Source organism: Pristiophorus japonicus, chromosome 20 (genome assembly GCF_044704955.1).
Source record: "Pristiophorus japonicus isolate sPriJap1 chromosome 20, sPriJap1.hap1, whole genome shotgun sequence".
Taxonomy (NCBI): domain Eukaryota; kingdom Metazoa; phylum Chordata; class Chondrichthyes; family Pristiophoridae; genus Pristiophorus; species Pristiophorus japonicus.
In genome coordinates, this window is record NC_091996.1 from 2,581,930 (window position 1) to 2,595,141 (window position 13,212).

A 13,212-nucleotide genomic window follows, 5' to 3' on the forward strand; every position below is an offset into this window, starting at 1 on the left:
GGACCCGTACCCCAGTGAGAGTCAGTGTGTGTGGGACCCATATCCCAGTGAGAGTCAGTGTGTGTGGGACCCATACCCCAGTGAGAGTCAGTGTGTGTGGGACCCGTACCCCAGTGAGACTCAGTGTGTGTGGAACCCATACCCTAGTGAGAGTCAGTGTGTGTGGGACCCATACCCCAGTGAGAGTCAGTGTGTGTGGGACTGTACCCCAGTGAGAGTCAGTGTGTGTGGGACCCATACCCCAGTGAGAGTCAGTGTGTGTGGGACCCGTACCCCAGTGAGAGTCAGTGTGTGTGGAACCCATACCCCAGTGAGAGTCAGTGTGTGTGGAACCCATACCCCAGTGAGAGTCAGTGTATGTGGGACCCGTACCCCAGTGAGAGTCAGTGTGTGTGGAACCCATACCCCAGTGAGAGTCAGTGTATGTGGGACCCGTACCCCAGTGAGAGTCAGTGTGTGTGGGACCCATATCCCAGTGAGAGTCAGTGTGTGTGGGACCCATATCCCAGTGAGAGTCAGTGTGTGTGGGACCCATACCCCAGTGAGAGTCAGTGTGTGTGGGACTGTACCCCAGTGAGAGTCAGTGTGTGTGGGACCCGTACCCCAGTGAGACTCAGTGTGTGTGGGACCCGTACCCCAGTGAGAGTCAGTGTGTGTGGAACCCATATCCCAGTGAGAGTCAGTGTGTGTGGAACCCATACCCCAGTGAGAGTCAGTGTGTGTGGGACCCATACCCCAGTGAGAGTCAGTGTGTGTGGGACCCGTACCCCAGTGAGAGTCAGTGTGTGTGGAACCCGTACCCCAGTAAGAGTCAGTGTGTGTGGGACCCATACCCCAGTGAGAGTCAGTGTGTGTGGAACCCGTACCCCAGTGAGAGTCAGTGTGTGTGGGACCCGTACCCCAGTGAGAGTCAGTGTGTGTGGGACCCGTACCCCAGTGAGAGTCAGTGTGTGTGGGACCCGTACCCCAGTGAGAGTCAGTGTGTGTGGGACCCCTACCCCAGTGAGAGTCAGTGTGTGTGGGACCCGTACCCCAGTGAGAGTCAGTGTGTGTGGGACTGTACCCCAGTGAGAGTCAGTGTGTGTGGGACCTGTACCCCAGTGAGAGTCAGTGTCTGTGGGACCCGTACCCCAGTGAGAGTCAGTGTGTGTGGGACCTGTACCCCAGTGAGAGTCAGTGTGTGTGGGACTGTACCCCAGTGAGAGTCAGTGTGTGTGGGACCTGTACCCCAGTGAGAGTCAGTGTCTGTGGGACCCGTACCCCAGTGAGAGTCAGTGTGTGTGGGACCTGTACCCCAGTGAGAGTCAGTGTGCGTGGGACTGTACCCCAGTGAGAGTCAGTGTGTGTGGGACCCGTACCCCAGTGAGAATCAGTGTATGTGGGACCCATACCCCAGTGAGAGTCAGTGTGTGTGGGACACGTACCCCAGTGAGAGTCAGTGTGTATGGGACTGTATCCCAGTGAGAGTCAGTGTATGTGGGACCCGTACCCCAGTGAGAGTCAGTGTGTGTGGGACCCATATCCCAGTGAAAGTCAGTGTGTGTGGGACCCATACCCCAGTGAGAGTCAGTGTGTGTGGGACCCGTACCCCAGTGAGACTCAGTGTGTGTGGAACCCATACCCTAGTGAGAGTCAGTGTGTGTGGGACCCGTACCCCAGTGAGAGTCAGTGTGTGTGGGACTGTACCCCAGTGAGAGTCAGTGTGTGTGGGACCCATACCCCAGTGAGAGTCAGTGTGTGTGGGACCCGTACCCCAGTGAGAGTCAGTGTGTGTGGAACCCATACCCCAGTGAGAGTCAGTGTGTGTGGAACCCATAACCCAATGAGAGTCAGTGTATGTGTGACCCGTACCCCAGTGAGAGTCAGTGTGTGTGGGACCCATATCCCAGTGAGAGTCAGTGTGTGTGGAACCCGTACCCCAGTGAGAGTCAGTGTGTGTGGGACCCGTACCCCAGTGAGAGTCAGTGTGTGTGGGACCCGTACCCCAGTGAGAGTCAGTGTGTGTGGGACTGTACCCCAGTGAGAGTCAGTGTGTGTGGGACCCATACCCCAGTGAGAGTCAGTGTGTGTGGGACCCATACCCCAGTGAGAGTCAGTGTGTGTGGGACCCATACCCCAGTGAGAGTAAGTTATTGTGGGACCCGTACCCCAGTGAGAGTCAGTGTGTGTGGGACCCATACCCCAGTGAGCGTCAGTGTGTGTGGGACCTGTACCCCAGTGAGAGTCAGTGTGTGTGGGACCCATACCCCAGTGAGAGTCAGTGTATGTGGGACCCATACCCCAGTGAGAGTCAGTGTGTGTGGGACCTGTACCGCAGTGAGAGTCAGTGTGTGTGGGACTGTACCCCAGTGAGAGTCAGTGTGTGTGGGACCCATACCCCAGTGAGAGTCAGTGTGTGTGGGACTGTACCCCAGTGAGAGTCAGTGTGTGTGGGACCCATACCTCAGTGAGAGTCAGTGTGTGTGGGACCCGTACCCCAGTGAGAGTCAGTGTGTGTGGGACCGTACCCCAGTGAGAGTCAGTGTGTGTGGAAGTGGGGGAAAAAAAGTGGAAAAACTCACAGACCTTGGAGGACACGGTTGGAGATTGCAGGGTTCCTGGTCTTCGGGTCGAGGCAAATGAAGACATGCTCTGTCTGGTATCAGCTCTTCCCGCTCCAGCAGAATCTTTGTACAGTACAGGAGCCTGCGCCTGACCCCTCCCCCGCACAGCACGCTGCACGATTCGGGCTGGGACCGCCATCTGCAGCGGAGGGAACGCAAAGGAAAATAGTTACAGGAATCTGCCAGAGACTCGCAGCAGGCAGACTGTGTCCCAGCATTCCACAGTCACAAAGGGGGAAGGATGGAGAAAGTTCAACTCGAGAGTCGAGCGAGAAGATCGCGAGGCGAGATAAGGGAATCCGAGAGTATTACGGTGATAGAAGTCAGAGCAATAGTGAGCCTGCAGAAATTAAATCAGTGGTCCTCATGTTTGCCACATAAAGTAATTGATTGGCTGTAAACGTTTGGGATGTCCTGAAATTGTGAGAAGACCCTATATACTCAACATAACAAAAACAGATTATCTGGTCAGTATCACATTGCTGTGTGTGGGAGCTTGCTGTGCGCAAATTGTCTGCCGCGTTTCCAACATTACAACAGTGACTACACTCCAAAAATACTTCATTGGCTGTAAAGCGCTTTGAGACTTCCAGTGGCCATGAAAGGCGCTATATAAATGCAAGTCTTTCTTTCTTTATAAATGTGAGTGTTTCCTTTCTTGAGAAAGAATTTCTTGACTTAAAAGGGGATAAACTATAGGAATAATCAGAAAATAGCGATGGAGACCAAGCTGTTGGGGAGTTCAATGTTGGGTCAGAGGCTTCGGGGTCGGGGGTGGGGGGTTCGGGGTCGGGGGTGGGGGGTTCGGGGTCGGGGGGGGGGTTCGGGGTCGGGGGTGGGGGGTTCGGGGTCGGGGGTGGGGGGTTCGGGGTCGGGGGTGGGGGGTTCGGGGCCACATCGGGGGGGTTCGGGGTTCGGGGGGGGGGGTTCAGGGCCACATCGGGGGGGTTCAGGGTCGGGGGTTTCGGTGTCGGGGGCGGTTCGGGGTCGGGGGGCGGTTCGGGGTCGGGGGGGCGGTTCGGGTCGGGGGGGCGGTTCGGGTCGGGGGGCTGGTTCGGGTCGGGGGGGCTCGGATGGTTCAGGGTCGGGTCGGGGGGCTTGGGGTCAGGTCGGGGCGCTCGGGGTCGGGGGGTTCGGGTTCAGGGTTCGGTGTTGTGGGGTGTAGTGTTCGGTCGGCGGGCTCTGGATCGGGGGATCCGGGGTCGAGGGTTCGGGGTTCAGGGTTCAGGGTTCAGTGTCGGGGGGTTCGGGTTCGGGGTTCGGGGTTCACGGTCGGGGGGCTCGGGGTCAGGGGTTTTGGGGCTCGGGGTTGAGGGGGCTCGGGGTTGGGGCTGGGTCGGTGGGTTCGGTGTTGTGGGGTGTAGTGTTCGGTCGGCGGGCTCTGGATCGGGGGATCCGGGGTCGGGGGTTCGGTACAAGACGGACGGGTTTATGAGCTGTCCTGACTTTGCTGTTCTGCTGTAACCAGCCTGACACTCTGGGGCCTCAAACTGAAGCCTGTACCTTGGTGGTAACACAGAGGGGTTCACATGGAGACAAAGTACACGGACAGTTTTCCACAGATGAGAAGTCCTTACCTGACAGGACAGGGATCAGAGTTACAGGTCTCCGTGGAAGGTGGCCTTGCTGTGGAGTCACATTCTGAGGCAGCGAGCCGGTGATGCAGACCCCTCTCTATCTTTATGCAATACACGTCACGCTGACGTGCTCCGCCCCCACAGCTAACGTTACACGGACCGAACTCATGGACGTCCCACCTTTCAAACAGCAAATGACAAGAGTTACAACCACCATCACAGCCAGGACGGGAAATACAAGCCAGAGTCATGCTCCAGAACACTCGCCTGCTGCACTGTGTGTGAGCGTCTTTGGCACAGACTTTAATTCATTCTCGGGGTGTGAGCAGAGCTGGCCATCCCCGAGTTACCTGAGGGACAACTGAGCAGCTTGCTAGGACACTTCAGAGGGCAGTAAGAGTCAACCATTTTGGTGTGGGACTGGAGTCACCTATAGGCCCACATTGGGTAAGGGTGGCAGGTTTCCTTCCCTAAAGGACATAAGTCAACAAGTTGGGTTTTTAACAACAATCCGACAGCTTCATGGTCACTTTTACTGTACCTGCCCTGGGAGTGTTTGATGGGGACAGTGCAGAGGGAGCTTTACTCTGTATCTAACACCCTGTACCTGCCCTGGGAGTGTTTGATGGGACAGTGTAGAGGGAGCTTTACTCTGTATCTAACCCCCTGTACCTGCCCTGGGAGTGTTTGATGGGGACAGTGTAGAAGGAGCTTTACTCTGTATCTAACTAACCCCCTGTACCTGCCCTGGGAGTGTTTGATGGGACAGTGTAGAGGGAGCTTTACTCTGTATCTAACCCCCTGTACCTGCCCTGGGAGTGTTTGATGGGGACAGTGTAGAAGGAGCTTTACTCTGTATCTAACTAACCCCCTGTACCTGCCCTGGGAGTGTTTGATGGGACAGTGCAGAGGGAGCTTTACTCTGTATCTAACCCGTGCTGTACCTGCCCTGGGACTGTGTAATTGGACAGTGTAGAGGGAGCTTTACTCTGTATCTAACCACCTGTACCTGCCCTGGGAGTGTGTGATGGGACAGCGTTGAGGGAGCTTTACTCTGTATCTAACCCCCTGTACCTGCCCTGGGAGTGTTTGATGGGACAGTGTAGAGGGAGCTTTACTCTGTATCTAACCCCGTGCTGTACCTGCCCTGGGAGTGTGTAATGGGACAGTGCAGAGGGAGCTTTACTCTGTATCGAACCCCGTGCTGTACCTGCCCTGGGAGTGTTTGATGTGACAGTGTAGAGGGAGCTTTACTCTGTATCTAACCCCCTGTACCTGCCCTGGGAGTGTTTGATGGGACAGTGTAGAGGGAGCTTTACTCTGTATCTAACCCCGTGCTGTACCTGCCCTGGGAGTGTTTGATGGGACAGTGTAGAGGGAGCTTTACTCTGTATCTAACCCTCTGTACCTGCCCTGGGAGTGTTTGATGGGGCAGTGTAGAGGGAGCTTTACTCTGTATATAACCCCGTGCTGTACCTGGCCTGGTAGTGTTTGATGGGACAGTGTTAAGGGAGCTTTACTCTGTATCTAACCACGTGCTGTACCTGCCCTGGGAGTGTTTGATGGGACAGTGTAGAGGGAGCTTTACTCTGTATCTAGCCCCGTGCTGTATCTGCCCTGGGAGAGTTTGATGGGACAGTGTAGAGAGAGCTTTACTCTGTATCTAACCCCGTGCTGTACCTGCCCTGGGAGTGTTTGATGGGACAGTGTAGAGGGAGCTTTACTCTGTATCTAACACCCTGTACCTGCCCTGGGAGTGTTTGATGGGACTGTGTAGAGGGAGCTTTACTCTGTATCTAACCCCGTGCTGTACCTGCCCTGGGAGTGTTTGATGGGACAGTGCAGAGGGAGCTTTACTCTGTATCTAACTCCGTGCTGTACCTGCCCTGGGAGTGTTTGATGGGACAGTGTAGAGGGAGCTTTACTCTGTATCTAACCCGTGCTGTACCTGCCCTGGGAGTGTTTGATGGGACAGTGTAGAGGGAGCTTTACTCTGTATCTAACTCCTGTACCTGCCCTGGGAGTGTTTGATGGGACAGTGTAGAGGGAGCTTTACTTTGTATCTAACCCCCTGTACCTGCCCTGGGAGTATTTGATACGACAGTGTAGAGGGAGCTTTACTCTGTATCTAGCCCCGTGCTGTATCTGCCCTGGGAGTGTTTGATGGGACAGTGTAGAGGGAGCTTTACTCTGTACCTAACCCCGTGCTGTACATGCCCTGGGAGTGTTTGATGGGGCAGTGTAGAGGGAGCTTTACTCTGTATCTAGCCCCGTGCTGTATCTGCCCTGGGATTGTTTGATGGGACAGTGTAGAGGGAGCTTTACTCTGTATCTAACCCCCTGTTTACTGCCCTGGGAGTGTTTGATGAGACAGGGTAGAGGGAGCTTTACTCTGTATCTAACCCCCTGTACCTGCCCTGGGAGTGTGTGATGGGACAGCGTAGAGGGAGCTTTAGTCTGTATCTAACCCGTGCTGCACCTGCCCTGGGAGTGTTTGATGGGACAGTGTAGAGGGAGCTTTACTCTGTATCTAACCCCGTGCTGTACCTGCCCTGGGAGTGTGTAATGGGACAGTGTAGAGGGAGCTTCACTCTGTATCTAACCCCGTGCTGTACCTGCCCTGGGAGTGTTTGATGGGACAGTGTAGAGGGAGGTTTACTCTGTATCTAACCCCCTGAACCTGCCCTGGGAGTGTTTGATGGGACAGTGCAGAGGGAGCTTTACTCTGTATCTAACACCCTGTACCTGCCGCTGGGAGTGTTGGATGGGACTGTGTAGAGGGAGCTTTACTCTGTATCTAACCCCGTGCTGTACCTGCCCTGGGAGTGTTTGATGGGACAGTGTAGAAGGAGCTTTACTCTGTATCTAACTAATCCCCTGTACCTGCCCTGGGAGTGTTTGATGGGACAGTGCAGAGGGAGCTTTACTCTGCATCTAACCCGTGCTGTACCTGCCCTGGGAGTGTTTGATGGGGCAGTGTAGAGGGAGGTTTACTCTGTATCTAACCCCCTGAACCTGCCCTGGGAGTGTTTGATGGGACAGTGTAGAGGGAGCTTTACTCTGTATCTAACCACCTGTACCTGCCCTGGGAGTGTGTGATGGGACAGCGTTGAGGGAGCTTTACTCTGTATCTAACCCCCTGTACCTGCCCTGGGAGTGTTTGATGGGACGATGTAGAGGGAGCTTTACTCTGTATCTAACCCCGTGCTGTACCTGCCCTGGGAGTGTGTAATGGGACAGTGCAGAGGGAGCTTTACTCTGTATCGAACCCCGTGCTGTACCTGCCCTGGGAGTGTTTGATGTGACAGTGTAGAGGGAGCTTTACTCTGTATCTAACCCCCTGTACCTGCCCTGGGAGTGTTTGATGGGACAGTGTAGAGGGAGCTTTACTCTGTATCTAACCCCGTGCTGTACCTGCCCTGGGAGTGTGTAATGGGACAGTGTAGAGGGAGCTTTACTCTGTATCTAACCCCGTGCTGTACCTGCCCTGGGAGTGTTTGATGGGACAGTGTAGAGGGAGGTTTACTCTGTATCTAACCCCCTGTACCTGCCCTGGGAGTGTTTGATGGGACAGTGTAGAGGGAGCTTTACTCTGTATCTAACACCCTGTACCTGCCGCTGGGAGTGTTGGATGGGACTGTGTAGAGGGAGCTTTACTCTGTATCTAACCCCGTGCTGTACCTGCCCTGGGAGTGTTTGATGGGGACAGTGTAGAAGAAGCTTTACTCTGTATCTAACTCACCCCCTGTAACTGCCCTAGGAGTGTTTGATGGGACAGTGCAGAGGGAGCTTTACTCTGTATCTAGCCCCGTGCTGTAACTGCCCTGGGAGTGTTTGATGGGACAGTGTAGAGGGAGCTTTACTCTGTATATAACCCGTGCTGTACCTGCCCTGTGAGTGTTTGATGGGACAGTGTAGAGGGAGCTTTACTCTGTATATAACCACGTGCTGTACCTGCACTGGGAGTGTTTGATGGGGCAGTGTAGAGGGAGCTTTACTCTGTATATAACCCCGTGCTGTACCTGGCCTGGTAGTGTTTGATGGGACAGTGTTAAGGGAGCTTTACTCTGTATCTAACCACGTGCTGTACCTGCCCTGGGAGTGTTTGATGGGACAGTGTAGAGGGAGCTTTACTCTGTATCTAGCCCCGTGCTGTATCTGCCCTGGGAGAGTTTGATGGGACAGTGTAGAGAGAGCTTTACTCTGTATCTAACCCCGTGCTGTACCTGCCCTGGGAGTGTTTGATGGGACAGTGCAGAGGGAGCTTTACTCTGTATCTAACTCCGTGCTGTACCTGCCCTGGGAGTGTTTGATGGGACAGTGTAGAGGGAGCTTTACTCTGTATCTAACCCGTGCTGTACCTGCCCTGGGAGTGTTTGATGGGACAGTGTAGAGGGAGCTTTACTCTGTATCTAACTCCTGTACCTGCCCTGGGAGTGTTTGATGGGACAGTGTAGAGGGAGCTTTACTTTGTATCTAACCCCCTGTACCTGCCCTGGGAGTATTTGATACGACAGTGTAGAGGGAGCTTTACTCTGTATCTAGCCCCGTGCTGTATCTGCCCTGGGAGTGTTTGATGGGACAGTGTAGAGGGAGCTTTACTCTGTACCTAACCCCGTGCTGTACATGCCCTGGGAGTGTTTGATGGGGCAGTGTAGAGGGAGCTTTACTCTGTATCTAGCCCCGTGCTGTATCTGCCCTGGGATTGTTTGATGGGACAGTGTAGAGGGAGCTTTACTCTGTATCTAACCCCCTGTTTACTGCCCTGGGAGTGTTTGATGAGACAGGGTAGAGGGAGCTTTACTCTGTATCTAACCCCCTGTACCTGCCCTGGGAGTGTGTGATGGGACAGCGTAGAGGGAGCTTTAGTCTGTATCTAACCCGTGCTGCACCTGCCCTGGGAGTGTTTGATGGGACAGTGTAGAGGGAGCTTTACTCTGTATCTAACCCCGTGCTGTACCTGCCCTGGGAGTGTGTAATGGGACAGTGTAGAGGGAGCTTCACTCTGTATCTAACCCCGTGCTGTACCTGCCCTGGGAGTGTTTGATGGGACAGTGTAGAGGGAGGTTTACTCTGTATCTAACCCCCTGAACCTGTCCTGGGAGTGTTTGATGGGACAGTGTAGAGGGAGCTTTACTCTGTATCTAACACCCTGTACCTGCCGCTGGGAGTGTTGGATGGGACTGTGTAGAGGGAGCTTTACTCTGTATCTAACCCCGTGCTGTACCTGCCCTGGGAATGTTTGATGGGACAGTGTAGAAGGAGCTTTACTCTGTATCTAACTAATCCCCTGTACCTGCCCTGGGAGTGTTTGATGGGACAGTGCAGAGGGAGCTTTACTCTGCATCTAACCCGTGCTGTACCTGCCCTGGGAGTGTTTGATGGGACAGTGTAGAGGGAGCTTTACTCTGTATCTAGCCCCGTGCTGTATCTGCCCTGGGAGAGTTTGATGGGACAGTGTAGAGGGAGCTTTACTCTGTATATAACCCGTGCTGTACCTGCCCTGGGAGTGTTTGATACGCCAGTGTAGAGGGAGCTTTACTCTGTATCTAGCCCCGTGCTGTATCTGCCCTGGGAGTGTTTGATGGGACAGTGTTAAGGGAGCTTTACTCTGTATATAACCCGTGCTGTACCTGCCCTGGGAGTGTTTGATGGGACAGTGTAGAGGGAGCTTTACTCTGTATCTAACACCCTGTACCTGCCCTGGGAGTGTTTGATGGGACAGTAGAGGGAGCTTTACTCTGTATCTAACCCCGTGCTGTACCTGCCCTGGGAGTGTTTCATGGGACAGTGTAGAAGGAGCTTTACTCTGTATCTAACTAAACCCCTGTACTTGCCCTGGGAGTGTTTGATGGGACAGTGTAGAGGGAGCTTTACTCTGTATCTAACCCCTGTACCTGCCCTGGGAGTATTTGATACGACAGTGTAGAGGGAGCTTTACTCTGTATCTAGCCCCGTGCTGTATCTGCCCTGGGAGTGTTTGATGGGACAGTGCAGAGGGAGCTTTACTCTGTATCTAACCCGTGCTGTACCTGCCCTGGGAGTGTTTGATGGGGACAGTGTAGAGGGAGCTTTACTCTGTATCTAACCCGTGCTGCACCTGCCCTGGGAGTGTTTGATGGGACAGTGTAGAGGGAGCTTTACTCTGTATCTAACCCCATGGTGTACCTGCCCTGGGAGTGTGTAATGGGACAATGTAGAGGGAGCTTTACTCTGTATCTAACCCCGTGCTGTACCTGCCCTGGGAGTGTGTAATGGGACAGTGTAGAGGGAGCTTTACTCTGTATCTAACCCCGTGCTGTACCTGCCCTGGGAGTGTTTGATGGGACAGTGTAGAGGGAGGTTTACTCTGTATCTAACCCCCTGTACCTGCCCTGGGAGTGTTTGATGGGACAGTGTCGAGGGAGATTTACTCTGTATCTAACCCCTGTACCTGCCCTGGGAGTATTTGATACGACAGTGTAGAGGGAGCTTTACTCTGTATCTAGCCCCGTGCTGTATCTGCCCTGGGAGTGTTTGATGGGACAGTGTAGAGGGAGCTTTACTCTGTATCTAGCCCCGTGCTGTACCTGCCCTGGGAGTGTGTAATGGGACAGTGTAGAGGGAGCTTTACTCTGTATCTAACCCCGTGCTGTACCTGCCCTGGGAGTGTTTGATGGGACAGTGTAGAGGGAGGTTTACTCTGTATCTAACCCCCTGTACCTGCCCTGGGAGTGTTTGATGGGACAGTGTAGAGGGAGCTTTACTCTATCTAACACCCTGTACCTGCCGCTGGGAGTGTTGGATGGGACTGTGTAGAGGGAGCTTTACTCTGCATCTAACCCTGTGCTGTACCTGACCTGGGAGTGTTTGATGGGACAGTGTCGAGGGAGATTTACTCTGTATCTAACCCCTGTACCTGCCCTGGGAGTATTTGATACGACAGTGTAGAGGGAGCTTTACTCTGTATCTAGCCCCGTGCTGTATCTGCCCTGGGAGTGTTTGATGGGGCAGTGTAGAGGGAGCTTTACTCTGTATCTAGCCCCGTGCTGTACCTGCCCTGGGCGTGTGTAATGGGACAGTGTAGAGGGAGCTTTACTCTGTATCTAACCCCGTGCTGTACCTGCCCTGGGAGTGTTTGATGGGGCAGTGTAGAGGGAGCTTTACTCTGTATCTAGCCCCGTGCTGTATCTGCCCTGGGAGTGTTTGATGGGACAGTGTCGAGGGAGCTTTACTCTGTATCTAACAAACCCCCTGTACCTGCCCTGGGAGTGTTTGATGGGACAGTGCAGAGGGAGCTTTACTCTGTATCTAACCCCGTGCTGTACCTGCCCTGGGAGTATTTGATACGACAGTGTAGAGGGAGCTTTACTCTGTATCTAGCCCCGTGCTGTATCTGCCCTGGGAGTGTTTGATGGGACAGTGTAGAGGGAGCTCTACTCTGTATCTAACCCCGTGCTGTACCTGCCCTGGGAGTGTTTGATGGGGCAGTGTAGAGGGAGCTTTACTCTGTATCTAACCCGTGCTGTACCTGCCCTGGGAGTGTTTGATGGGACAGTGTAGAGGGAGCTTTACTCTGTATCTAACCCGTGCTGTACCTGCCCTGGGAGTGTTTGATGGGACAGTGTCGAGGGAGCTTTACTCTGTATCTAACCCCTGTACCTGCCCTGGGAGTGTTTGATACGACAGTGTAGAGGGAGCTTTACTCTGTATCTAGCCCCGTGCTGTATCTGCCCTGGGAGAGTTTGATGGGACAGTGTAGAGGGAGCTTTACTCTGTATATAACCCGTGCTGTACCTGCCCTGTGAGTGTTTGATGGGACAGTGTAGAGGGAGCTTTACTCTGTATCTAACCACGTGCTGTACCTGCCCTGGGAGTGTTTGATGGGACAGTGTAGAGGGAGCTTTACTCTGTATATAACCCCGTGCTGTACCTGGCCTGGTAGTGTTTGATGGGACAGTGTTAAGGGAGCTTGACTCTGTATCTAACCCCTGTACCTGCCCTGGGAGTGTTTGATACGACAGTGTAGAGGGAGCTTTACTCTGTATCTAGCCCCGTGCTGTATCTGCCCTGGGAGTGTTTGATGGGACAGTGTAGAGGGAGCTTTACTCTGTATCTAACCCCGTGCTGTACCTGCCCTGGGAGTGTTTGATGGGACAGTGTAGAGGGAGCTTTACTCTGTATCTAACACCCTGTACCTGCCCTGGGAGTGTTTGATGGGACAGTAGAGGGAGCTTTACTCTGTATCTAACCCGTGCTGTACCTGCCCTGGGAGTGTTTGATGGGACAGTGTAGAGGGAGCATTACTCTGTATCTAACCCGTGCTGTATCTGCCCTGGGAGTGTTTGATGGGGACAGTGTAGAGGGAGCTTTACTCTGTATCTAACCCGTGCTGCACCTGCCCTGGGAGTGTTTGATGGGACAGTGTAGAGGGAGCTTTACTCTGTATCTAACCCCATGCTGTACCTGCCCTGGGAGTTTGTAATGGGACAGTGTAGAGGGAGCTTTACTCTGTATCTAACCCAGTGCTGTACCTGCCCTGGGAGTGTTTGATGGGACAGTGTAGAGGGAGGTTTACTCTGTATCTAACCCCCTGTACCTGCCCTGGGAGTGTTTGATGGGACAGTGTAGAGGGAGCTTTACTCTGTATCTAACCCCTGTACCTGCCCTGGGAGTATTTGATACGACAGTGCAGAGGGAGCTTTACTCTGTATCTAGCCCCGTGCTGTACCTGCCCTGGGAGTGTTTGATGGGACAGTGCAGAGGGAGCTTTACTCTGTATCTAACCCCGTGCTGTACCTGCCCTGGGAGTGTTTGATGGGGCAGTGTAGAGGGAGCTTTACTCTGTATCTAGCCCCGTGCTGTATCTGCCCTGGGAGTGTGTAATGGGACAGTGTAGAGGGAGCTTTACTCTGTATCTAACCCCGTGCTGTACCTGCCCTGGGAGTGTTTGATGGGACAGTGTAGAGGGAGGTTTACTCTGTATCTAACCCCCTGTACCTGCCCTGGGAGTGTTTGATGGGACAGTGTAGAGGGAGCTTTACTCTGTATCT

General features: G+C 53.8%; 1 protein-coding gene across 1 annotated transcript in view; it reads right to left on the bottom strand.

The window, feature by feature from the left end:
* adamts13 (ADAM metallopeptidase with thrombospondin type 1 motif, 13) overlaps positions 1-13,212 on the bottom strand; it is a 196,053-nt gene that overhangs the window by 20,613 nt on the left and 162,228 nt on the right. The window contains exons 28-29 of the mRNA XM_070863579.1: positions 4,181-4,360; positions 2,566-2,742 (exon numbers count right to left, since the gene is read on the bottom strand). Coding sequence (XP_070719680.1) covers positions 2,566-2,742; positions 4,181-4,360 — 357 coding nt within the window. The remainder of the gene's footprint in view (positions 1-2,565; positions 2,743-4,180; positions 4,361-13,212) is intronic.